The sequence below is a fragment of the Camarhynchus parvulus genome, chromosome 3 (genome assembly GCF_901933205.1).
Source record: "Camarhynchus parvulus chromosome 3, STF_HiC, whole genome shotgun sequence".
Classification (NCBI taxonomy): Eukaryota; Metazoa; Chordata; class Aves; order Passeriformes; family Thraupidae; genus Camarhynchus; species Camarhynchus parvulus.
This window is the reverse complement of record NC_044573.1, coordinates 80,879,580-80,906,284: the sequence shown is the minus strand read 5'-3', so window position 1 is coordinate 80,906,284 and position 26,705 is coordinate 80,879,580. Positions and strand designations below refer to the sequence as shown.

The 26,705-nt window shown below is 43.8% G+C and overlaps 3 protein-coding genes across 3 annotated transcripts; 1 reads left to right on the top strand and 2 right to left on the bottom strand.

Annotated features, from left to right (window-relative positions):
• Nucleotides 1-626: 626 nt before the first annotated feature.
• On the bottom strand, nt 627-6,439 carry ADI1 (acireductone dioxygenase 1). The gene is made up of 4 exons (XM_030945175.1): nt 6,009-6,439; nt 5,511-5,630; nt 3,801-3,980; nt 627-2,084 (listed from the first exon to the last, which is right to left on the bottom strand). The coding sequence occupies exons 1-4, from the start codon at nt 6,414-6,416 to the stop codon at nt 1,953-1,955; spliced, it is 840 nt and encodes a 279-aa protein (XP_030801035.1). The 5' UTR covers nt 6,417-6,439; the 3' UTR covers nt 627-1,952.
• Nucleotides 6,440-8,631: 2,192 nt separating this feature from the next.
• Nucleotides 8,632-15,712, bottom strand: RNASEH1 (ribonuclease H1). Its single transcript, XM_030945221.1, has 8 exons — nt 15,554-15,712; nt 15,338-15,477; nt 14,662-14,865; nt 14,017-14,116; nt 13,698-13,752; nt 12,555-12,639; nt 10,955-11,079; nt 8,632-8,875 (listed from the first exon to the last, which is right to left on the bottom strand). Exons 1-8 carry the CDS (start codon nt 15,661-15,663, stop codon nt 8,789-8,791), a joined length of 906 nt encoding a protein of 301 aa, XP_030801081.1. The 5' UTR covers nt 15,664-15,712; the 3' UTR covers nt 8,632-8,788.
• A 3,270-nt stretch (nt 15,713-18,982) lies between these two features.
• Nucleotides 18,983-26,038, top strand: RPS7 (ribosomal protein S7). The gene is made up of 7 exons (XM_030944596.1): nt 18,983-19,092; nt 19,631-19,712; nt 20,020-20,091; nt 21,684-21,827; nt 23,413-23,477; nt 25,146-25,296; nt 25,915-26,038. The coding sequence occupies exons 2-7, from the start codon at nt 19,638-19,640 to the stop codon at nt 25,990-25,992; spliced, it is 585 nt and encodes a 194-aa protein (XP_030800456.1). The 5' UTR covers nt 18,983-19,092; nt 19,631-19,637; the 3' UTR covers nt 25,993-26,038.
• Nucleotides 26,039-26,705: the final 667 nt, after the last annotated feature.

Here is a 26,705-nt window from a genome sequence, read left to right as displayed (position 1 = left end):
AATTGCAACTTCACTTTTAGAAACATTTGAAGAAATAAAACACCCAGAAATGGTTAACAGTAATGCTGCTACAAAGTGAGAAAAACACTGTTACCTACTAAAGAAGGGCTGTGTACACACACACAGGAGAGAACAGTGGGAAAGTTCAATTATCCATCATCTGCTACATTAGGAAGACCCAGGTACAGCCATTTCAACATCCTTCTAGAGTTGTTTATTAAGGAGGCTGCAAGGCAGAAGCATGTATTATATCTGGCTGAAATCAGCACACAGGCTGTAGTCAGCTCATCATCCACTGAGAGCTGGAGCAAGCAGTACATCTACCCAGCTGACATAATTCATCATTCAGAAGAGTAAAATGCTCCAGTGCCCACTGCTGGAGAGCTCCATGTCCTGTGGAAGCACAAGGAATTTACTGAAAACCAGCCTAGTGCCTAAGCCTACTCTTCTCCCTCTCACAGCTCAAGAAACTGAGGCACAGCAAGTGATTTGTCCCATGTTACAGAACAAATCAATGCCAGCACAAGGAATAAAAGCTGATTAATAATTACAGTAACACTGTTGTTCAATAGGTCCTAAATGTCAGCACAAAGAATAAAAAAAAAAAAAAACCAATAAAAAAAATCAACATACCCAGATCAAAGTAATTTTATTAATAACTCACAAGAACAAATTTGCTACATTTTACTGAGAAAAATCACAGTTTTATGTACCAGGGCAGAACTTGGAAAGCTGCATACTAAATTGCTGATTATGCAAATTTATCTTATGAACATTTTTAGACAAGAATGAAGGAGAGTTTCTTTTCTTTAATTAAAACCAGAATCCTACGTAGTTCATTAGCATGGATTCTGAGCAAAATGAATATTAATGTAGCCCACCTCTCACAATTCTACCTGCCAGAAATACCAAGAAAAAAAAAAGGTTAGAAAATGGATTCCTGAGCAACTGTAAATGTGACTAATGTCACTGCAAGGCTGCTGGCATCTTTGAAAGGTCACAGAGATCAGGAAAACCTTTTTGAGCAGAAAAAGGCAAATAATACTGCCACCTTCAAAAAGGCACAGAAGAACATCTGGGGAACTGCAGGCTGCTCAGCCCTGCTTCAGTCCCCAGGAATGTTACAGAATAAGCCATTATGGAAGGTGTTCCAGGCACAAGAAATACCAGGATGAGGCGGTGATGAGGAGCAACCAGTCAATGCCAATTCATCAAGGGCACATTCTGATTGATGCCGACTGCCAGGAGCAATGGCTCTGCAGCAGAGGGGACACCACAGGTGCCATTCCCCTTGACTCCAGCAAGGCTTTCACTAGTGTGTCCCACAGCAGCCTTGAAGCCTGACTTAGGATACAAACTACTGGGTGGATAAAGAACTTGGGTCCACTGGGCTCAAAACAGTCTGTGGTTCAAACTAAACTATCACATGGTTACAAGTGACATCCCTCAGTCACCAGAACTGGGGCAAAAGATGTTGAACATCTTACTTAACAGAAGGGAGCCCAGCCAAAGGGCTCTGTGCAGCCTGGAGAGGAGAAGGCTCAGAGGAAACCCAACTACAGCTTCCTACTAGAGCAGGGACTGTGAAGAAGACAGAGCCAGACATGCAGAGAAAGAGCAATAGACAACAACTCCAAACTGCAACCAGGGAGTTGGCTATGAAGAACAAATGCTTGGCCATGGGAGCAGCTAAGTGCTGGAGCCAGCACCCAGACAGGCTGTGCGACCTCCATCACCAGAAGTTTCCAAACATCTTGAGCAACATGATCTAGATTTAAAACTGGCATAGTAATTCACAGGGTTGGACTAAATGACCTCCAAATGGCCTTTCAATCTAAATTTTTCTATGATTCTGCGATTCCAATTTCCTATGTAAATGCAAATTTAATCAGTGAAAAGCAGCAAGGCACATTTATTCTGACAGGGCTTCGGGATGTTCCCTCTGTCAGGTCTCAGACACCATTATGTGCTTCTTCAGCCAAAAACTTCATGTACTGTTTCCGGGCAGGAAAATCGTCGGCCGGCCTGTTGTACGCAGTCCAGACGGGCTCTCCAACAAACAGCCTCATTGCCTTCACGTAATTCTGCCAAAGAACAAGAAGTGACAAGTCATTTAAGAGCTCCTTTTCAAGGGATCTTCATTCCAAAGTTAGGGTTTCACTTACACTTCTGCAGCAATTTTTGAAATTATTTCATGATGGACTGAAAGCTTCACACGTCCCAGAAAATTATAGCACTGTACTGCTGTTCCTGCTCCCAGTGCCTGCAGTGGAAGACACTGGCCCCTATATAGTGATACACTGTGTCATGATCAGTGCCTCCAGTCCAGGCAGAAGGAGGACTTCTCCCCTTTTCAAAGAAACCAAAACCATCATGTCTGATGCAAACCTTTTGCACTGGATCCACACTACTCAGCAGTGCAGCATTTAAATCCCTTTTGCCCAGTTAAACAGCAGCAACACATGTACCCAAGATGTTTACACAATGCTTTTGGGGAATACCAGAAGCATCACAGTCACAGCCATAAAAACTGAATGGGAAGTGCATAAACTACCCAAAAAATAAAGCTTACAGGAAATGAAAAGTTTCCAGATTCCAAAAGGGAAAGCAACAGCCTCTAACACCAGCTAATCAAAAACATGCCTGGTGCAAGGTACAACTGTGGCAGCAGAAAATGGGATTTTACATCCTGCACAAGTGCTGCAACCATGGAGTGATGGGGAACTCTCCTCTTCTGTCCACTATGCTATAGATTTAGACCCTACCTATTCTGTAAAACACAAACAAATTATTATCTTACACCCAGGTTCAGCAATGATAAGAATAAAGTTAGGTACCAAAAGAACTGAGCTGCAAAATGCCAGGGTCTAGAAGCACCTAAAGATTTTACTTTGAAGACAGCACTTCTGGACTAAAGCTCCTGAAGTGAACAAACACTTAAGACTTCTTGGGGACTTACAACCACAACCCCTGACGTTTTGTCTATGTAGAGAAAAAGCCTGAGAATAGTAAATGTAGTTTATTTGCTGTGGATCTCAAGATGCAGATGGGAAAAGTTGGGTTTTTCACCAAAGCAGCATCTCCCTTTCTCACACATATGAACACTGCTCTCTGGACAGCTGATTCAAAACAAAACCATTCTCAAAACCATTCCCTTCACCAGAGATGCAACTTCACCACACAGGAGACAGCATGTTTCCCCATTTTGCAGGGGTAATGCTGAGGTTACAAACACCTCTGTAAGAGCCCACAAGAAGAGAAACACAGACCAGGACTGTAAGTGCCAATCTCACACTCCCACTGACAAAAATATCTTTCCAAAGGAGGCCACCACCTGTGAAGCCAGCACCCAGCTTAGCATACAGTAGTTGCAAGTAGTGGCTCTGGACCCTTAAATCCTTCTTTCCCCAAAGCTGAATTTCACACTTGTGAAAAATGTCACTGCTGGACGTAGACATGTTCTTCTATCCCCACAAAAATACCCAACAGAATGATCCATCCACACCTTGTCCACCTCAAACAACAGCTGGGACAACTGTGGGAAGGAGAGCCCAAGGCTTGATATGCCACAGATATCCCATGGCAAAGAGTTACAGTTACAGCTGAGAAGGAGAGGCTGAATTTGTGACCTGGAGATGAAAGGTTCAGATGCTGTGAATTATTTATTATTTTTCATCCTCCTCCTTCATATTTAATATGTTTTGCTAATGAACTGCAAGTCTCAGGGCATGTAGTTGCTAATGTGATATACATTCACATGGATTTGTCATCAAAATTTATGGTAATCTACAACAACATACGTTCTCATCCAGTGTAAATCGGTGATATATGCCAGCAGGGAGGGTTATCATGTCTCCTTTTTCCATGGAAATCCGAATCCATTTGTCATCCTTGTCTCGAACATCAAAATAGCCAGATCCCTCCAGGATGTAGCGAATTTCATCATCGAGGTGTAAATGTTCTTCATAAAATGTTTTTATCTAGGAATAGCAAATATTTTGGAAAACCACTGAACATAGGAAAGCTGAAAGAAAACTGGCAGAAACACAGAGAAGCTGAGAAAGGCTTTCAAAGGGTAACTGTGTTTTAACTAACAGAGGAGACCAACATGGGTAAAATGGCCAAGACAGCCACCTAGCCCCTGTTTCCAGACACATCTAAGCAGGCTTCTACATTCCCTTTGGAGGGCAGGAACTCCTCTGACAAGAAATAGCAGCTCGAGCTGTACATAACCATCCTCTGAATAACAGTGATGCTTACATTCATTTGAAAGACAGATAGGTAAAACTTCACACTGCAGGATTTGGTCCTTGAGCTTGCTCAGTTTGATCATTTTGTGCTTTTTCTCCCCCCAAGACACAGAACCAAAAAGCCACAGATTATCCCATCTCTTTTACACTTATGTAGAGCTGAATTAGCTGCACAAGGTACTACTACTGTCTGTGAAAATGCAGTTACTGCCAAGCACGGCCCATCTACAGCAATCTGATGTAAACAGTGTGTCATGCCTGCCCACACACTGTGAGACCCAGCTCCAGGCTCTCTTGTCCAAGACAGGGGCAGCAACATTCTCTTTTTTATGGAATGTTGAATTCTTTGTACATGCATAGAATACAAAACACATTTTAAAAGTTCAATTAACAGAGGCCTGGGAGATTTAGTGCACAGTGTGCAGTGCAATGCCAGGTACCATCACCACCTGCTCAGGTCTGGATGATATTCAGCCACACTTCTGCAGATGTCCTTGAGCCAGAAGTGATCCAGCACAGCAGGATGAGCAGAAGTCCCTATGTCTTGTAAAGAATGGCTCATCATTCTGTCAGATAGAGCCTACCCAGGCTATCTACCTAATGAGTTACTACCTAGTTCACCTTCTCACCAAAACAAAACCACTAGAACACAATGGGCTTAAAACAAACTGGTAAATGGAAGTTTAATAAAAATATGAAGTGTCATTGGTTTACTGCCCTCAAGTCAGAGCAGCACCCAGCAGCACCTGGAGGCTGGGATGAGAAAGCTCCTTCTATGAGGCTCACCTGAACAGTGCTGAGCTGCTATGAACTTGTCAGGGTACGAGTTCCCCAAGGTAAAAAATGTTCTTGTAAAAAGAACAATTCCATGGGGTTAACACTCACTTAAAAAAGACACATTATGCAAGCAGCCATTAGGATGTAAAAGCCTTCAAAGCCCGGGCCCAGCTGGCAGCCACTTGCCTTCATCCCAGAGAGGCTCTCTGAGGACAGGTCAGCATTGGCAGAACTCTCCCGGTAGGAATCTTAGTTTTGAAATGACAATGATGGAAATGATCCTCAAAACCTTTGAAGGCAATATATAGAAGCAAAAGACCCCTACTATCTTTAAAATGATATCAAAGGTTCTTTTTTCATGTTCAGGACTTCGGTACAGGATGTATTTTAGACGTGGAAGCCTCATCCCCATGTCCCACTGGGCTGTGCAGGTGTCACGCTGGCCGGTGCGGAAACTCGCATTGAGAGCCAAGTTTCGCGTACCTTTTCCTCATAATTTGGAAGCTTGTCTTTATGTATGGTCACTATATCCATCCAAGAATAATTTTCTGCTCTCCGAATCTCTTTCAAGCATGGATCAGTCTCATAGTTATCAGCATCCAACTAAAAAAATAAACAGAGGAGGGAAAAAAAAATAAAACCAAAAAAAAAAGGCATTCAGACGCCATTGCTAAAGGCTGAACTCAGGCGCTCGTGGGAATCCCGAGGTGCCGGCAGTGCCGGGGCGGCTCGGCCGCTGCAGGGGGAGCAGCCACAGGGACACGGGGCGCCTGCACCCGGCCCCCGCTGCCTCCCCTCTGCGGATGGCCGGGCCCGGCCAGGCGCTCCCCGCGCGGCTCAGCCCGGCCCGTGGCTCCCCGCCGTACCCGGCGGTACCACCCCTGCCGTACCCCGCGGTATCACCCCTGCCGTACCCTCGGCCCCCCCCGCCGCACCCTGCGGTACACTACGCTGTACCCCGTAATACCGGCCCCGCCGTACCCTGCGGTACACCACGCCGAGGCGGCGCAGCTGCTCCAGGCTGACGGCGCGGTTGGGCCGCTGCCGGTGCGGCGCCCGCTGATCCTCCTGGGACTCGTCCATGTACCAGGCCTCCACCATCGCGCCGCCACAGCCTCCGCGGGGCCGGGCTGCCAGCGCGTCCCGCCCCGGCGGGGCTCCAGGCCCGGCAGCGAGCGGGACGGGCCCGCCCCGCGGCCTGGGGCAGAGAGGTACAGGGGCGCCATGGGCCGTTCCAAACGCACTGAACACGGTACGGTGCGGAGCTTTCGTTTGAGGGAACAGCTCCAGGCTGAGAGCCGAGAGTCCCTGAGAGACAGGCCGGGGCTCGAGCTGCTCACCCGCACCAGCCCCCGGGGTAACCCGAGTGAACGGCCATGGTGTTTGCATCGTGTCGGCCCCCACTGTAATGCTCTGATGGAATTTACTGGTACAGCTCAGGCTTAAAGGCCGGCATTGCAACCCCTCAATATGGAAAAAAAGAAATTAGGCAAAAAATAAAGTGGTAAGACATGCTTGCACAGATAACTCGTGTCGTCTCCATCCATGAAGATACATCCTCAGCATCCTCCCTGAGTTGGAGTGAACAAGTGACACCCTGGGATGTGTCCCCTCCAGCCTCCAGACTCCTGCATCTACCTGATCCTATATGGCAAATAAACCAAGAGCCAGCTAAGCACAATATAAGAATGGCCAGACAACTGAAACAATCCCTCCTTAAAATTTTTCTTCATAAAGAGTTTCTTACTTACCAAGTGTCTCAACCACTACTATTCCAATTCTCATAAAAAGGTACCAGATCCCTTTAATGTATAGTATTTATGTTTAAGAACTACTGGTTATCAAACAGATACTCTATAGAAGCTGTGCTAAGGCACATGGAGGACAAGTAGGCATTTTGGGACAGCCAGCACAATATCGTGGCTGCTAAATGCCAATATTCTCCTAAAGCTGCAGTTCTCTGAAAAGATGACTTAGAGATCTGCCATCCTCTGGAGGCCTTCGAGCCCCTGTTAACTCCTTTTGAGAAGTACTATTTGTTTTCCATCCTTTAATTTGCCTTAATCTTGTAACCTTCCTCTTGCCTTTCTTCTGTCCTGAATTTCCAGAATAAGAATAAACATTCATACGAAATTGATATAAAACTCTGTCCTATTAGATTTTCTATTATAAACTACCTATTAGATTCAGGTAATCAGCTCCTGCTTCAAAAAAAAAAAAAAAAAAAAAAAAAATAAAAAAAAAGGCACCCCACAAAAAACCAAAAAAACAAAACCCAAAACAAAATTGATTTCCATACAATAAACAAGATTTACTTGTTTAACATAATATGTAAGATAGGCAAGTTAGTAGATACCTGATCAGGGTGATGGGTCTTTCCTTTGCAGCCAAACTTCTAAAGTAAATAGATAATTGTGTGTGTACATACAAAGAAGCAGAGGGGGCCCAATCAGTGCCCTCTTTTACTTTTACCCCTAGATGAGCTTCAATGTGCAGTTTTGGATGAGAGAAAAAAATTAAAATCCTCACTGACCTATTAACTACTGGATAGCCAGTCTCCTCCTCCTCCTACAATCATGTGATTAAATATGTAAAACCTCACATTCTGCCTCAGGAAAGATATTATAATGCATGAGAACTATTAAGTAACAAACTTCTGCAGCTCTAACCACCTGTATACAAATTAACAAATCCAAAAACATTTCTATGACTCCTAGCTTAAACCCTACTATTCAGTGGTGCAAAGGTACCATACAGAAAAGTTGATACAGATAACACAACAAACCTGTTTGCTTTTCCTGTAAATTTGCATAGAAAATAAACCCATGTTGATTACTGGTAATTACTCTGCAATTTAAGTGCACATTAACCATTCCATTAATCTCATAACTGACTGGACAAAATGAAGTCAAACCCTTCAGAGCTGGAAGGTATGGAGAAGCTTATCTTCTAGTCCCATTTCAGATGAAATGTCAATTTCTACCTTTAGGACAACACTGAAGAGGAACTAACAATGCTAACGAGAACCAGTATGCATAAAAAAGCTTAATGAAAACAGAAAGCCAGAGACAAAAAGCTTGGACATTAATCAGGTAGAGAGAACAGTAAAAATCCATTGTTCAAGTTGTCTTGTGACCTGGCTTTTTCTTAGTTCATGCTACCCTGCAAAACAACATGATAAAAGAAAGCTACTGCTGCTGTAGCTGCCACTGTGAGGCACACACAGGTCAGCGTTACAGGCCCATCTGTAGAGCAGTTATTGCCAGTACCAGAATGCCAGAGCAGACCAATGAACATCTGTGCTAGGTGACCTCCTACCAAATCAACAAACCCCAAAGTCTGCCCCAGCTATTTTGGGCTGCAATAAATACCTCTGCACGAAAAAAAAAAAAAAAAAACATTTATTTCATTAAAGAGGAAAATACAGAACACTTTGATTTAAAATTACTTCTTCAAAAGCCTGTCTTTAAGGTGAGTTCATAAGTACACAAGACAGCTAAAAGCACTGACCACAGCCTTTCCAACAGATGGAGAAAAAACAAATACTCAGTATCATCAACTAAATATTGTCTCAATTGTAAAACAAATGCAACAGAAGAAAATGTGGGGTTTTCCTTCCCAGAAGTTGGTTTATATTTAGTGCTTCAGGCCAGAAAGAAGTACAGCTCAAAGTTCAACTCCAAAACAATTACAGCGGTTCAAGTTGTTGCTGTCATGTTAGGCCTTTTCCTCCCAGTGCAACAGTCTCTAGTCCCAGGCCATCAGCACTGTGGTTTACAAGCTCCTTCTCTTGCTAGTCTATCAGCTTCTTCATTTCCTTGGAAGCCAGCATGACCAGGAATATGCATCTGTCAGGACAAAATATAGCAGTGTTAGATATGGAAGAAACCAGGAAAAAAGTAGATACGTGAAATTCGATAAAGCAATGCTCTGTCACTGATAGTACACGAGCACCTCCTCAGAGGTCCTCACCTAATATTTAGCCCTTAGGTTTTCTTCCCAGAGATTTTCATTGTCTCTCTTCCTCTAGGGAAACTCTTGTCAAACTGTGGATATCATCTTTATGGAATTAGTGAAAAGCATAAGGACCAGCTAACCTATCCTTTAAGAAACGCAGACAACAGCTCCAATTCAAAATTCCCACCTTTCTGCATTCAGTGGTTAAACTGAGTTGATCTTTCCCCAAAAGCCGAAGTCCACTATTCCACTAAAAGCCTTGGTACTTACAGCACTCACTTAGGATACATACATAGGATATCAAAATATCCTCTCAATTTTCAGATGTCTTAACTGTCCATCCATTAATCAGGAACTAAAAAAAACTTTATACCCTAAGCCCATCCTTGTCAGAAGCAAGGGTGGAGTAGGAAGGTGAGGAAGAAAATCAAGGTTGCTATTTGACAAGATTAGAGAGGGAATAAGCATGAAGTGGGTGTGAAGTGACATCAGATTTACATGGCAAGGTTTTGGTACCACATGGGGAGCTGTAGGTGTGGATTCTATGAAAAGACATGAGCTGCGCCCCTGCGTGAGAGAAAGCCAGATCCAGACAGCTCCAAAAGGGACCCAAAGTTTGACACAGCTAAGCACATCAGCAAAGCTGATGGCTCTTCTGTGAAAACATGTTTAAGAAATGGTAAAAATGCAGCACAAGAGCCAGAGAAAAGAGTGAGAATATGTGACAGGAACAGCTCTGCAGACACCAAGGTCTGTGCTGAAGGAGGAGGTGCTCCAAGCACCTGAGCAGAGATTCCCCTGCAGCCTGTGGTGCAGGCCATGGTGAGTCAGCCTGTCCCCCTCACAGCCCAGGAGGGCCACGGTGGAGTAGAGATGTGCCTGCAGCCCATGGAGGACTCTGCATGCACACACTCCTCCTAAAACAAAATCTGTCCAACCTCTTCTAAGAGATTCAGTTTTAAGAAGTGTTCATAAAGGAATATCTTTTAATTATGTAAAATATTCCCAAGAATAGCTGAACTTAGTTGGTCTTTAAATTTTTACACTTTCTCCTCAATAGAATCTAGGAGTAGCTATAGAAAGTCTAACCAGCCTGTAAATTGCAGCCACCAACTCTGTAACACAGAGCAACATGAATACCTGCAATAAATTCCCATCAAAACATTGCACATTAAATATCTACATGATCCTATTTTCTACACAGTAAAGACAGAAGCTGAGTAAACATGCCATTACAGCTGCAAAGTCAACTGTACACACATTTTCTCAAATCAGTGTTCTTATACCATAATTAGGCTAAAATTTAAGAAGCAAAGGAATATATTTCCCTGAAGTGTTAAACACTGATAGGGTACAGAAAAATACATTCTACCAGAAATATCTGTATAGAAGTTGGTTTACTTCTTTATTGGAGAGCAAAACAATTTAAAAATTGTTATTTTAAAGACCTTCTCGTGCTATTTTCCTTAGAAGAAATGCAGTTAAGGCACAGAAAACTAGAGTTGGTTTATTTGGTTACACACACTTAAGTTTTCCCAGTTTAAAGACACTCATGTAATTGAGTTACTCCAACAAAGCAACATCCTAAATAATTCTGAAAAGCAAATACAGAAATTCAGCTATGACACAAAAACCAGTTATATTCTAAAGTTAGATTTCCAGGAACAGAAATTGCATCTACTAACACCACTAACAAACTAGAAATAATGATTGCAGGCATTTTCTAAGCAGTAATAAGAGACAGGAAACAAATAAAAATATTCATTTAAATAAATGAAATACTGGTTCCAAGAATCTATGTTATGTTGCTAATTTGCTTTAAATACAACAAGCAGCTTCTCTGTATTTGCAGTTTTACTTAAGGATGTACAATACTATGCTCTACAAAAGTCTTAGTTATGATCACACTTTCAAGTTTCTACCGGAAACATGTTTAAAATGTCATTAAGAATAAGAAAAAAGGAACTTACCCACTGAATTTCTATGTCTTTTACTAAATTATCAAGTCTTTCAAAATCTTCTTTATTTATTACACTTCCTCCTGAACTTGTTCTCCAGCCATTTGTTTTCCAGTTGTCAACCCAGCTCGTAATACCTGTGCAAAGGGAGTATCACCATAAAAGTGCTGTTAAAGAAGCCAGCAAGGATCAAGATGGAGCCAACAGGCTTTTAACAAAACATTACCTCTGTATAAAGTCTCAGGCAAAAACACTGGAGACAAAAGATAATTCTTGTTTGCTTCTCTGATGCTGTCTTTCAGGATTGTATTTTTTCATTATTACCTGAATTACCCAACCATTAAATTAAATATCTGTTTTTCCAAACAGATATTTAGTTAAAAGATGACAATCTTATATATGCACTGTACACAAAGTATCTCATGAACTTCAATAAACTAAAGCTAAGTATTTGCTTGATGATACAGTAAGCAAAGCCTACTGCTCACCAGGGTATTTTCTATATTACTCCTTAAGTAAGGATTTTTTTAAAATACCTGTGCTGTTGTGGACAGTGTAAGACATCCTTAATGCTTTCATGACCTGAACCAAACAGGAAGTCTCCAATCTTGAACACAAACCTCCTAAAAACCAAATTACATCCACTTGTACTTAACTACAAGCGTCCTTCTTTGGCATTTTAAAATAATAATTCCTAGACACATCTACAAAATGCCTTTGCTTAAACAAGAATGGCACCTGCACCTCAGTGACCCAAAATGCAAAATGAAACTGCCAGCAAAACCAAAGAGACTAAGACAAAAAGAGCAACATTTAATTTTCAACCATAAGCTGTGCTAAGTTTTTGTTTAATGTTATTTCAAAAAAACCCCACAAAATCAAATCTCCAAAGTGATCTGGAAACAAACAAACATGTACTGCCTTTGTAAATTGAATAAAAAACAAACAAACAAACAAACAAAAACAAACAAAAAACGTAACCAATCAAAAAAATAAAAAACTTAGGCAGTTCCAGATTTTCACAGGATTAAAATCTGAAGATCTTGAGGAAAGACGAAGAAGTTTTTTTCTGAAATTAAGTCTTATTGGCTGCTTCATATGGTATTTATAGAGAATAAAATTAGGTTTTCCAGGTCTTTTAATGTGAGCACGTATCTCTGGCTAGTCTTCCAGGGTAGCCTAAAAGCTTGGAAGCAATAGAACTTGAATGTACTTCATAGATGTGTGTGTTAAAAACAGCCTCTCCAATACATGCAAAACAACAAAAACCCTACAGGTTACCACACCAACTTCCAAGTAATTTCCTGAGTACAGCCTTAACAGCCTACACATGAACAACATTTCTCTAGATATTGTCACAGCTCAGGACACAAATCCTGGTGTTACTTCTGTCAGCATTCACCATAACAGACACTTTGACTCTACTCCTATTTCATGCAGTTAGCAGGCAATGTCCAATACTCTGAAGTTATCCCCCAAGCAGTCATAAGTGTTAAGTTATGCACTATCTTCCTTACATCATTCCTCTCTCCAGGAATGTTCTGTGGGTCTTATGTAATGGAAAAGCATGCAGTGTCTTTAAGGATCAGGAAAATTAAAATCATTAACTTACCATTAATAGTAAACTTGCTATCAGTGTAGATTATTAACTTCTTGATGTTTTGACTCTTGGCTTGCTCTATTGCTTTGCAGGCTGCCTTAAGAACATTTCAAAACAACCACAGTTCAGAAAGGATTTTGACCACATGGAATTAAGATACCAACAAAGTACCTGATGCTAACACAGAACAACATATATTGCTGTAACCTCTCCACCAATGGTTATCAACGTGTTTTAGTGTAAAGGATCCCAAAATTGTGTATTACAAATGACACCTTTATGATTCAGGCAAAGAGGCAGGCACCTAAGTTTCAATAGCAAACAAAACCTCGTAACATTTTGATGTTCAGCTCTGTGCTGAAGAAGTAGCTCTCTGACCCATTTACTAACTATTAAAACCTCTATCAACACCAAGGCATTTTATCCAAAACTTTGAGGAAGAACTCATATCAGTTCCAACAGTCTGGATGCCTTAACAGGTTGGGGGTTTTTTTGGTGCTCTGAAATATTACAGGAAGAAGTGGCTGGGTGTGGATGTAGAACTGAAAAGTGACAAATTAGTGACAAATCTGACCACTGGCACACCAACACCACCTCTAAAATGAACTTTGCAGCTTTTAAGCAGATCAATTGCTCATTTCAGTTCATCTCCAAACATGGAGTGTGGGATAGCAACAATACCGTAATTAAGAGGAGATGAAAAGAGAAGATTAAATCTGCTGTTGTCAACAGAAGTTAGTCAGGAGCCTAGAATCGTTTTTTATATTTATCTAAGGATTATGACACTCTGATCCTGCCATCATTAAGAAGCTGACTCTCAACCAATACTCAGCAGTCCTCAGTCTAAGGTCTGAAACACACACATTAAAAATGCAAGAGAATCTATGCAGAGTTGAGAGTGAGACTTTTCTAATGTAAGGCTGTTCAAATAGCTGTTCTTGGTGACATCTGGAAATTCTCAAGGTGAATTACCTAGTTCAAAGCCAATGAAAACCAAAACTTGAAGATAACTATTTGTTTGAAGTTGTAACTCTGAATATTTTGCGTACTTCTCTTAGAACTCCATACTGGTCTCTGGAAACCAGAGTTGAAATAGGCCTGAAAGTGTAGCTGCAGTCTAACATGGAGAAGTATTTCAGGACATTTGCTACTTACATGGATTTCTGCTCTTTGATTAGTCTGCCGTCCAGGAAGTCTTTCACTGGTATTTCTGCGTCCAAAGAACAAACAGTAGATTAGTTATTCCAAATATTCAGAATGGTGTATAATTAAAGACAAGACTATTATTTCCAGTGATTTTTCCCAGAGAGGCTGCTTTCTCTGTTCCCCTCAATATCTCCTGACTCAGTCTTACAACACTGTCATTATGAGTCTCAACAACAGAGCTTCATATTTAAAAGGAGGCTGGTACTGTAAATCATATAAACCCCAAACAGAATAAATCAATAAAAAAAAAATCCATTGAGCTACTTACAAAGGGTGGCCTGGTCCCCAGTAGACACCTATTCCAGCACGTGCCCTGTTACGTCCATTACCAGAGCAACAACCATCTGTATAAACAACTGCAAAGTCACCTACAAAAGAATTATCAAAATCAGCACTTCTTCAAAAATACTGACTATTTAAGGTAGAAGAAATGTTTGCTAGTATATTAAGCCCCAAAACTTCCTTCCCCCAGAGAGCCCTTCCAAAAGGTAACTGCAGAAGCCATGTGAATTAGCAGTGCAGAGCACCACAAGTCCCACTGCAGCTCCTCACTGCTGTCAAACCAGTCAGCCTCAAGAAGAACTTCTGCCCCAAGTCCCATAATTTTCACTACGGTTCATGTCTCCTTCAAAACGTCAAAGCTACATCCAATCTGTAGCCCAGACACACATAAAATCACGCCTATAACACTATGATTAAGCTATATATTCACATCAGTTAAAACAAATCAAAATTACACTGAAAGACAACGTGAACAAATAGATAGTGGTTCATGTTTTCATTTCAAAAAGAAATAATGGGCCTAAGGCTGCCATATACAAACCTCCCTATAAGTTTTCTAGTAGTTACACTTGTTGCTCGTCACAGAGAATAAACAAATGAAAATAATTAAGGGAATGATCAAAGACCTCACCCATATATGAAAACTTGTCTTCACTGACTGTTGGTATTGAGCACGCTGAGTGTACTTCATCATGTTTCACACGCTTTGCAATCTGCTCTTCATTTGTAGACTGTTCATATGGCCTTTTACACGTACTGCAACACATGGTATTTAATTCTGGGTCCTTTCTCTGGCTACCATTTTCTTGTGTTACAGCTGGAGGACCAAATGCCTCTACAAAAAAAAAATAAAAAAAAGAAAAGAAAAAAGAAGTTAGGAAGTTCAGCAGAATCAAATTTTACTTTATTTGCTTCTAAAGACAACAGTTGTTAGCAACTATTAGCAATGCTAGTCCATTATCTGACAACCTACCCCCCCAAACTATTACCGAAAAGAAATAGAATATTCCAGTCATTCTTCATCCTAAGTCAAACCGAAGAGGAAACAGACGTGCAATGGCCCTTACACCTGAACACGTACACAAGCAACGCTCTGCAAACACCCACAGAAACACTTTCACTGCACTGGCACATCCATCCTCGTGTCCGGAGGCCATGGCTATGGCGCTGAGCCACTGACGAGGGATGAGCAGGGGCCGGTGCCCGCGTTCCGGCAGCAGCCGCAGCGCCGGCTCAGCCTGCCCCGAGCCCCCGGCGGGATCCCCGCCCTCCTTCCCCTCCTCCCTGCCGGCGGCGGGACGCGCTACCTGCCGGCTCGGGCTGCTGCTGCTGCGGCTGCTGCGGCCCCGGCAGGCCGGCGCGCACGAAGGCCCAGGCGTCCTTCTCGGTGGCGAACTTCTTGAAGCTGGCGGAGGGGAACTTGTTCACCTGCTCCTGGCACTCCGCCCTGCAACACAGCGGGCAGCGGTGAGGCCGGGCCGGGCGGGCTCCCCGCTCCACCGCGGCCCTTGCCCCTCGCTCACCAGGTGCGGTAGACGCCGGTCCGCCGGCCCTTGCGCACGGCGTAGAACATGGAGGCGGCCCTGGGCACCAAGCACGAGTGACTGAGCACGGCTACGAGCCAGCGCAGCATCGCGCGGCACCGCCGCCATCCGCGCCCCCCGCGCACCACTGCGCCTGCGCGGCCGCCGCGCTCACGGCAGCGCCGGGGCCTCCTACGGGCCGCCAGAGAGGCCAAAGTACCAGAAAATGCCACAGCGCAGGATTTTGTGCGGCTTTGCTTTTTTGTTTGGTTGGTTTTGTTCCCTCCCCCCGCCAATAATGGTGTTTTTAAAACCTAAATCAGCTGTTGTTTGGGACATGAAGTCGCAGCGGCTTTGCACAAGCCACCTCGTTCTGGAAACCCCATTTCTAAAAGGCAAAGCAGACCTCTCAGGTGCGCTGACATGTTCAGCACGTCCGAGAGGCTGGAGCTGAATAAGGTTGTTGAATTGGTTCTCATCCTGCTGCCCAGGCTCCAGGTGCGTGAGTTCCAGCTGAGCCCTGCAGCGAGGTGGCCTCTGGAGTGAGGAGAAACACCTTCACGGCATCGCAGGGTCCTTAGGGTTGGGAGGGACCCCTGGACATCATCTGCCATGGCAGGGTCAGCTGGTGCAGGTGGCACAGGAGCACGTCCTGGTTTTGAATGTCTCTAGAGAAGGAAACTCCACGACCTCCCCAGGCAGCGCCCACTCTCAGTGTAAAAAAGTTCTTCATCATGTTGAAGTGAAACTTCTCATGTTTTAGTTTATGGCCGCTACTCCTCATCCTGTCGCTGAGCGCCACCAAAAAGAGTCTGGCACCATCCTCTTAGCACCTGGACCGTCGTGTACTGGCAGACCAAAGCTGGGAGCTGGGTGTGTGCCAAATTCAGTACCTCAGCTTCTGACAAGATCAAAGTAGCAAAGATGAGGACACTGTTGTGGCCACCTCCAGAACCAGCCCAAGGTATCCAAGCTGCTGTTGTACTTCCCTCATAGCTCTAGTACAGATCCCTGTGACAAAGCTGATGGTGCCAGAGCTGCAGAGTGCTGTGTCCAGAGCTACAAGGGTGGCCCATTAAAATGCCATGAATGTGAAACACTGGCATTAATTTTGCCTTCTGTTGCAAAATCAACAAACGGGCTCAACATTACACCTAATTACTATGTGTATTAATTGGATAACATTTCTCTTAAAAAACCCCCAAACCCGAAGAGTTTAGGTATTTGACAGGCCTTGGTGGAACTAAGAAACAACTTGGTCAGGGTTGTATGAAAATATAATTACTGCATTTTCCTTACTTCTTCCAACACATTCATTAGACTTCACAGAGCATCCTGTTGCTGTTGGGATACTTTTGTTACACGTCTGACTAATTTATTCTTTCCACTTCTTCATCATGCCCATTCTGAGACTGAATGGCATAAGAACCCTCTTAATTACATTACTTTGTAGTGACTTAACTTCTTTTAAAGATCACAGGTCCACAGTGGTTCTTAAAACCTGTCAGATATTTTGAGTACCAGGCATTATGGGCTACCAGGCACATTGATCACTCTACATCCTTCTCCTATCGTAAATTCAGTGTCCAAGAGGAAACATCTCTTTACACTTTTTTTTCTCGTTGCTGTTATGTACCATCCTGGTCTGTTCAGCACTCACAACACGGAGATGGGAAGCTGCAGATAATCTCATTAATTCTATGAATTCTATGAACATTAATTCTATGAACAGTCATGTTTTGATCCACCCACGCATCACCTGTTCTTTCTCCCTCTCATGAGTGGCTTCTCAGTATAAACTGAGTGCATACTGCTGGACTGATGAGACGATTCCATGTTATCTTTCTTTTTGGTACTTTTCAATCAGGTCTGATCATTGTTGTTTAGCCAAACCAAATCTCTATAAATACTAATCCTGGCCATCAGTATGAGCTGAGCAGTTTTTCCCATTCATTGAATTAATGCTAGGAAAGAAGAGCGACTTGGGAGAAAAATGGGCACTGAACAATGTGTTTTTCTGGCTATCATAAATTTAGTGAAAAGTCCACAAATGTTAGAAAACATGATGAGCTGCATTTTGCAGATGCTAAGGTTGTTTAGTCTGGGATGTTGGTGTCTTTGTCAGTTTTTTGTTTACAAGGGTTTATTACTCCCTTATTGCATTTTGTAAAGTAACAGACTACACACAGCATTACATGGTAATAGCAAATGTGTTTGCACACAAAGCTTAAGCTGGCTGCTCTTGGGGTAATCCAAGGAATGTAAGCACAGAACCAGTGCTCTGAACCCCATTCCTGGGCCTAACATCCCTGGATAGTATGTGCAAAGAGTTGCACACCTGCCTCCAAGTGGGACTTGCCCTTGAACAAGAAATCTAAATCAGCCAACAGGGAAATGTCAAGATACGGATTTTTTTTGAGGCATGGTTTTAGCTCCACTTCAGATAGATATACAGCCAGGCACTTGTACATGAATCAACATGCAAGTCACTTCTTTCGAAATGAAAAAGTACAGTTAGTTCTATTTATCAGTGTGCAAGTGTTATTTGTTAGATAATAACACAGTATATACTAGTGCTTCCACTGATGACAGAGTATGGTAACCCCAGGATGCTCATGTTGAGCTAGAAGTACCTGAACACAGCTGAAGACTCATGCATTATTTCTAGTCTAGTAACAGTCTGGTAACTGTGATCACTGGCACACTGTCTTAGCAGAAGAAACTAAGAGGTCATGTTTACAAAGGCAAACAAGAATCAAAGCCAGGCTGCCCTGTGCTGGCAGGCGATTGCCCACTGCCCACACTCCCGGGATGCCAGCACGCTCCCTGGCATGCGTTTGGCCATGGCTCTCACCCCTCGCTGCAGGCGGGGGTGACTGTGCCAGCACTGCTCCATCACCTCTCTTCCGCCCTGAGAGGGCGTACTCCCACAGCACTAAATTAACGTGGAATGGTGTAACGGAGAGGGCAGGGAAAACCACCATCCCTTCTCCCACTGTTGTTCGAGCGGCGGCTGCTGCCGTCCTGACAGCCCTGGCGGGAGGGAAGGAGAGGGAGAGAGGGAGAGCAGAGGGAGCTCCGCGGTCTGCGCAGACCGAGCGCACCGCGGTGCCAAGGCCGACATTCTGGCGGCTCTTCACAGGAGCGGCATTTCGACACCACAGGCCAAAAGTTCTGCTGTGAGGGGTGCGGCGAGGGCGGCCCACAGCGACGGCTCGGCGTAACAGCGAGGAACAGAGCCGAGCGGAGAAGCCTCTCCCGGCCTCTCCCTCGCTCCCTGCCGCAGGAAGCGCAAAAGGCTGAGGCGGGACAGGAGGGCACCGCGCCACTGCGCATGTGCCAGCCCGCGCCCCTCGCGCCAGGACCCTAAATGTCCGCTCGGGCTTCGCCGCAGCGGATTCGCAGTGTGTTCGCAGCGCCGGCCCTGCCCTTCTTCCGGCTCTGGCTTCACACGGGTGGGCGGGGCCAGCGCCTTCCCGGGCCGCGATCTGTGCTGCTCTCGCGAGAGCTCCCTCTTTTCCTGGCCGGCGCGGAGCGAGGTGGGTGCCCGGGCCGGGGCCGCCGTTCCCCCGCCGGCGCCGCCGGGATACGGGAGCGGGAGTGGAGCGGGGCCTCCTGCGGCACCGCGGCGTGGGGATGCGCCCGATTACCGCCAGCCCAGGGCTCGATGGCCGCCGGGGCACCTCGGGGCCGGGGGTGGCCATCCGGCGGGGTTTCCCTCCTCCCTCGGCCGGCGGAGCCCTACGGGAGGAGGGGCCGGGGCCGGGAGCAGGCCCGGGAGTGCCGCTCGCCCGTGGAGCCGCTCGTGGGGCTCTGTGCGCGGTGGGGCCGCTTCCCCGGGCTCCCGGGGCCTTGCAGCGGGCCCCGAGGTGGGCAGGCCCCGCGCTCCCTGGGACGCTTTTCCTGTGGCCTGGTAGTCACCCCTGGTGCGACATGCTGGGGCTGGCCCGGCCCGTGTGGCGTCCTCTGGCTTAGTTCTGGAGCGTGTGGCTGCGCAGCCGGGTTGGAGAGTCCTGGCTGTGTTTGGAACAGGTGACACGTGCTTGGTGACAGCCAAAGTGTTCTTTTGCGTTGCAGAGAGGCCATGTTCAGCTCTAGCGCCAAGATTGTGAAGCCTAATGGCGAAAAGCCAGATGAGTTCGAGTCTGGTATATCCCAGGTACGTGACTTTTCCTTGTTCTCTTCAGTAACTCACTTCAAGTTATAGATACAGTTGTCCAGACCCTGGGGGTTGATGCTGCCAACGTGTTTTCTTTCCTAGTTTTATTTTGGAACTGAGTCAGCCTCTGTTTCCATTAGTTAAACTTGTTGGATGTTGGTGTGTCTTACAGGAAGTTAAGTCTTTGATATTGACTGTGGTTAAAAGTTTATACCTGCTCTTTGGCACTGTGGACACGCTTTGGTCTCAAGTATTCTCATGAACTGAAGTGTACGTAATGGATTATTCCACAATTTCACTTTTGTAGGCTCTGCTGGAGTTGGAAATGAACTCCGACTTAAAGGCTCAGCTGCGGGAGTTGAACATCACAGCAGCTAAGGTAGGCTGGACCTTCTCCACTAAGAGCTGGGTGGTGACCCTTTTTGTGTGTGTTTAATTTTTGTGGGTATTGCTGTACTAGGTGAAAGGTGACTTAAGCCCTTATGGCCTGTGATAGTTTTGTTATGTGCTGTTGTAGCTTGTCTTCTGGTATTTGCTGCTAGCACGTAGGATTCTGTAATCGTGTTTTTCTTAGGAACTATAGTTTGAAAAGTCACTGTAAAAGCCCAAATAGCAATTTAGTATGTTAAATAAAAGTGTTTGAAAACGATGCTTCTACTTCATGTCTCTGCAGACTGGGTTTGGAGTGTGAAACTGGCTTTTTACATGTAGGTACTGGCTGGAAATGTAGGTGTTTCAGAAACATAAACTGCAATACTTTTCATAAAAAACAAAATTGTCATGAGTCTCTCATGTGCAGATAGTAGGTGGTAGGTGGATTGTGGCAATAGACTGACTTGATAGTGTAGCTTAGCCTCCTTGTACGTTTCCAGTTTTAGATTATGCAGGCAGCTGAAACATCAAGAAAGAAAAAGAAGGCAATTAGTGGAAAAGGAGAAAGAAAGTTAGTGTTAGAGTTTGTCAGCCTGGGAGACTGGATGGCAGCAATGAAGCAGGTCACTGCAATCAGAAACTTTATTGGGCTGCCTTTGGTTTTTGCCCAGGCCCACCAGTACAGACACAGGGGCCTGACTGCTTAGAGTTAACTTGAAAAGAATCTGGGAATGCAGAAAGCAGCATGTATCATGTATGAGCTGAACAGCCTTCAGAAGAAACCACATCTCTCTGGAAGTACAGCAATGCCACCTGTCCTTAGTGAAATGCTTTCAGAAAAGTCTTTGTTGTTTACTTAGCTGCTTGATTTTATTTGTGAGAAATCTCCCATGGGCATCTGAGTTGGCTCATATGAGAAGGTAGCTGGTGAAGAAGAATTCATCCTTCCATTCTGTTGGAGAATGAGGATGTCTCTTCAGCCAGTTTCATGGGAGAAGTGCTTTGTAAGCAAACTCTGGGTTTCAACTACTGGAGAGACAAAGCGGAGAGAAGTAACCTGTCCTAGTGTGTTGTAATCCTGTTGGTATTTGGAGAGGTGAGAAATGTTTTGATTGAGTAGGGATGCAGTCCTAGGGCAAGTGGCCAACAGGACGTGATTTCCATGAAGCAGTAGATTAAAAGTCAGAGATTTGTTCCCCTAAACTTTGTTTGGAGTCTGCATTAGAGGCAAGTAATTTTTGAAACTTTGGATCTGTACAACTGCAGAAGGGATAGTAAACATTCAGTATAGTGGCAGTTCTAGCCCCTGAGTCTCATCTTACAGAAGGAATGGGCTTTGCTGTTCAGAGGATGTGGTTCTGAAAGGGATGGTGGGATTTATTGCCTAATCACTCCTCCACAGTGAAACAAGTACTCTGATAAAAGTTTTTCTGTCAGTGCTTTGTTTGTAGAGCATTAAGGCAGGTACTGCTCTCTGATGCACTCCCTGCCCCACGGAGTCAGAAGCAAGACTATCAATACCAGTGCTCAGGATTCATGGTCAAACCAAACATTACTTCTCAACCCCCAGCTAACACTTACTTTGTACTTTTGTTTCAGGAAATTGAAGTGGGTGGTGGCAGAAAAGCCATCATTATCTTTGTACCAGTTCCTCAGCTGAAGTCCTTCCAGAAGATTCAGGTGCGGCTAGTTCGGGAGCTGGAGAAGAAATTTAGTGGAAAACATGTGGTGTTCATTGCTCAGGTAAAAAACCCCTTAGAATCACAAAAATGTTGATTTGAAGGTATATCTGGAGGTGATCTAGTCCAGGCTTCCACATGTTCCAGTGTTGTATTACCCATTCAGGGTAACAGTGATAGTAATTCATAGTACCAGCAGGAAATTTAATGAGTGTCTGGTGGATGTTGGCTAAAATGTTTACAGGTGGCAGCAGTGGAAACTTGGTGAGATGTAAAGTTGTTTCATGGGGGATCTTTCTTGTTCTGGCCACTCTTACTCCTTCAGAAGTTTGACACACAAAGCTTATAATAAAAGGGAGTGAATATTAATAGGGACTTTGCTCCACTTAGATGATCTGGGCACTTAAATTTTAAGTTATAGGAAAGGAGGGAAAAAAACTCATGCAAGTTCTAAATATATGGCAGAAGCTAAGGTGAAAGGGTGTTGGAGGGATCTCTGGGCAGTACTTAAGGGTTGGACAAGCTAGGGATCTGTCTGCAGAATGGATAATTGGTTAAACTGAAGCTAGCTGAAAAATTTTAATGCAATTTTTAGAGCCAGAGCACCTTACCCTGAATCTTCATATGGCGAAGAAGATTTATTTTAATTAAGTGCCTCTGGTTCACTTCACCTAGGGTTCTTGACCCAGAGGTGGTTGGGCACTGGAACAGGCCCCCCTGGGAAGTGGTCACAGCACCAGCCTGACAGAGTGCTGTGAGGTGTTTCTGCAATACTTTCTGGCACATGTTGTGACTTGGGATGTTCTGTGCAGGGCCAGCAGCTGGACTCGATGGTCCTTGTCAGTCTCTTCCAACTCAGCATATTCAGTGATTTTTTTTAGATTCTGTGATTCTGTAATCCCTTGAGAATTCCTTATCAATTTAGTAATCTATTTTAGAAGGGAACATGTGATTTTGAGTATGACATGACCCAATTTGGATAATGGTAGCCCCATCATGAACACAGTCGTGGAGAAGCTGTGGTGTGATGGTAGAAAATAGTGCAGGTGGCTAAAACTGCATCTAGAATGTTTTAAAACATCTACACTTGCAGTAGGAAAGTAGAAAATTAAGTTTTACTGACCTAAGATTTAGATCCTAATTTTGGAACAGGTTATATTTAAGCCAGGATTTGATCTGGATTGTGCAATAGATCTTACTATTAAAACTAGCATTTCAATCTCAGATGTCACCTGGCTGTCTGTGGAACTGAGCTCACTACTCTGGTTTGCACCAGAGGCTCAGTCTAACAGAAGTTTGAAATTCCTTGGGATTTCTGTTCCCAAAGAAGTGTGTTCACAGTGCTGATGAGACATAGTAAACTACTGTGGTTGTATTCCTGGGGAGAGGGGATGAAATCTTCTATTTCAGTGCCCTGAATACAGGAGTAGTAATTGAGAAATGCAGCAGTACAGCAGTTTTTACCTTCTGCAGGCAACTCTAGTTCTCTAGTTTCTAATGCTGATGTAACTTTAAGCATACTTAAGTCTACGTTTTTGGCTTTTCATGAATTGGTTTCTAGTGGGGGGAGGGAAAGGTGCATGTTTCTGAGTTCATTGTAACCACCAGATACTGAGAAATGCCTTTTTGTTCTTGTCTTACCTTAACAGAGAAGGATTCTGCCCAAGCCAACAAGAAAAAGCCGCACAAAAAACAAGCAAAAACGTCCAAGAAGGTTGGTAAATGATACTGATTCAGTATGACAACCTTCTTTTGTACCTGGTAGTTTAGTCAAGTAATGATTAGTTGAGTTTTTGAGAAGTCATTGAAGTGATTGGCTGGTCTTGTCCTTTCTCCTACTGCTTGAAATACTGCTTTGTATCTGTCATTGACTGCTAAAGTGTTCAGTAGAAAGGTCACCTTTGGGCACTGTGTTGCATTTCTTAGCACTCTATTTGTATTTCCAGCTACAGCAAGTTTTTAGCTAGCAGTGCTGGCTTAAGGAACCCCAACCTGCTGTTTCTGTTACCACAGTGTGCTGACAAGAGCTATTTTTTTTTTTTAAGTTGTAGGAAGAGCCTCTTCCACATCACATGTTAGACTGTGTGCAGAAGTCAAGGCTGACACACTGAAGGGGATGCAATGAGGGAGAGAGTGGCTGAGGAGGGGTGTAGGTACGAGTACTAGTCCCTCTGGATATGAATTTGATAGCAATAGTATAGTCATTTGTGTTAAATGGCCTCCCTGCTCTCATCTAGTCACTGGATTGCTAGACATGCAACACTGCTATGTCTCTGTGGATGTCAGTGCCTCATCTGTATGTTGCTATATCATTATGTAAGTCTGTGTCTTAAAGGTTTGTCCTGTTTATGACATGTGGCATGTCTTGTAGCTTCTCCCTGCTCCCGCAGTATTATACCTGTGTCATGTGTTACTGTATTTTGCAGTCTTCAGGCATGGATTTTTAAAGTACAGTTTCACAATACTCATGTAGCTGCAGTCCTGCCTTTGGAAGACTCTGCCTGTGTTCTTTTAAAATTAGCACTGCACAGTGGTTAGAGAAGTTAGCATTTGTGTCTGAGTAGCACACTGCCACTTTCTGCATGAGGAAAGGCCAGTGTGCAGGACTGCCCCTGTCTCAGCCTGAGATGAGATCAGGCTGCTGTGTTGTTGTGGATGTCTGTCTCCCTTAGCTATGCCAGTGTGGTCAGGTGTGAAGTGCTGCTGTAGACACAGGTGTTGGTTACTAGTGATACTGCCCTGAAACTCTGGATCAGGATGCTGCAGACTTAATAATGCTCTAGACTCACGTAAAATAACCTGGGCACCTTTTCTCATGTTGGCTCACTTCTGGACCGTTCAGGAACACACATGTAGATTTCAAACAGTCTTCTAAGCATGAACTCAATTGGTCAGCTAGTCTTTTTTCTGTATTACATTGATCTTCTAAGCTGCTTGAGTTTAGGCAGATGAAGAAACCAGTGTTTCCAAAACTGGTTGGAGCCAGTACTCTGTGCAGCCGAGGATACTTATCCGCTTAAACTTTTCCAGTCAGTGTCTCTGGCAGAGTTGCGGATGGAGCAGTTTGGTTTTGATTTAAATATTTATTAAATATGTAGAAATAGAAGTATGTTTCAGGGCTCTTGCCGCAAATCAATGTGTGATCTAAAAGGTCAGAAACCTGGCTACTTTTTCTTGTGCAGTTATTAAGTTTCTGCACTCTGTAGAATTGAGCTTTTCTTTTTGCATGCCCTGTGATAGTGCTGTATTGTCACACTGTGGCATTAAAGAGAGAAAACGCCTCTGAATTTTCAGCCAAAGCATGCTGTGGAAGATTTAAACCTTGTCAAACTGGAAATTTTCCAAGAGGATGTGTTTTAACACTATAAATGTGGCATTTCAGCCGTACACTTACTGCAGTGCACGATGCCATTCTTGAGGACCTGGTCTTCCCCAGTGAAATCGTGGGCAAGAGAATCCGTGTGAAACTGGACGGCAGCAGGCTTATAAAAGTCCATCTGGACAAAGCACAACAGAACAATGTTGAACACAAGGTAAATAAAAAAACTTACTTTCTCATGCAGGTGGGGGTAACAGTCTGACATCCCCAAGAGACAGCTTAGGAATACAGGAAAAGACTTGCTTTTTGGCTTGTGGAGATGCTTTGGTTTGTATTTGGAGTAAGGTGCTGAAATAGAGGCAAGACAGTTTTGAGCTAAAGCTCTAGTTCAACTTGCCAAAGCCCCTGGATTATAAAGTAGCTATATTGGTTCCCTCATGGGACCAGACAATGTTTTATTGGGTTTTTTGTATGAGTAGGGGTTGGTTGGTTGGTTGGTGTTTTTGTTGTTTTTGAAGTGAAGCATTTAGTTTTGACCTTAAACAGATGTGCTCAGTAAAGCCTGCGCTTCACTTGTTTTTTTTCTGAAATGGGAGGCTTGTGTTCGGGCCTGCTCAGCTCTCAGGGTCTCACATTGTTGAAAATCAGAGAGAGCCCAAATACTCTAGAGGAAATGTATCTTTTGTGTAAATCCTCAGCTACCTTAATCTAGAAGAAAATAATTGGCCTCAGAGTGAAGACAGACTGGCAAATAGTATAGTATCCTAAGTATGTTAACTTAGAGTTAATTGTTTGCACAGCATGTATAAGCAAGACTTATTTGTCTTCACAGGTGGAAACATTTTCTGGTGTGTACAAGAAGCTCACAGGCAAAGATGTGGTGTTTGAATTTCCAGAATTCCAGCTGTAAAATGCAAAAAATGGCTGAATAAACAACTATTCATATAACAGAGTAATTTCATTTAAATTTTGAATTCCATAAACACAAATGGGGATTCTGCTTCATGGGACTTCTCCTCTGTCTGGAGAGTGACGCCTGTGAATCAAAGTATTAACTCCCCAGCTACCATTTTAATGGTAGCCGTATTAGGTTTTTCTTGGCACTGTTGCAACACAACTGGACAAAAGAGTCCAGAGTCTGCAAAAAGAATTCATACTGAAGAACCTAAGTATTCCAAATCTCATCTGGGGAAAATATGGAGAATTACTGTAGAGCAGTGGAACTCCTCTGAGTTTTGCACACAAGATATCAGTTGGAGACCTACATGTTCCTGACCCTGGAAGAAGTCAACTAGCAGGTGGTGTGTGGCTTATGAAATGTGTAGAAATGACATCTGGATAAGGGGTTTGAATTAAGGAATAGGTTGGGGGAGGTATAGGTTGATTTTTGTGGTAACTTAACTTGCTCTAAATGGCAACATTCCTTACCAGTTCTGTAACTTCTCACCTTTCAGGCTGAAATGGGAAAGAATTTTTACTTCTGAGTGCTTGACTGTATCACTGGACAAAAACTATGGGTTTTTTAGGTATTGATCTTGCTTTCAGAAATATTTTTTTAGATTATGTTTTAACATGATTCTGTACATGCTCAGTGATACAGGGAGAGATGGGGAAGAACTAGAT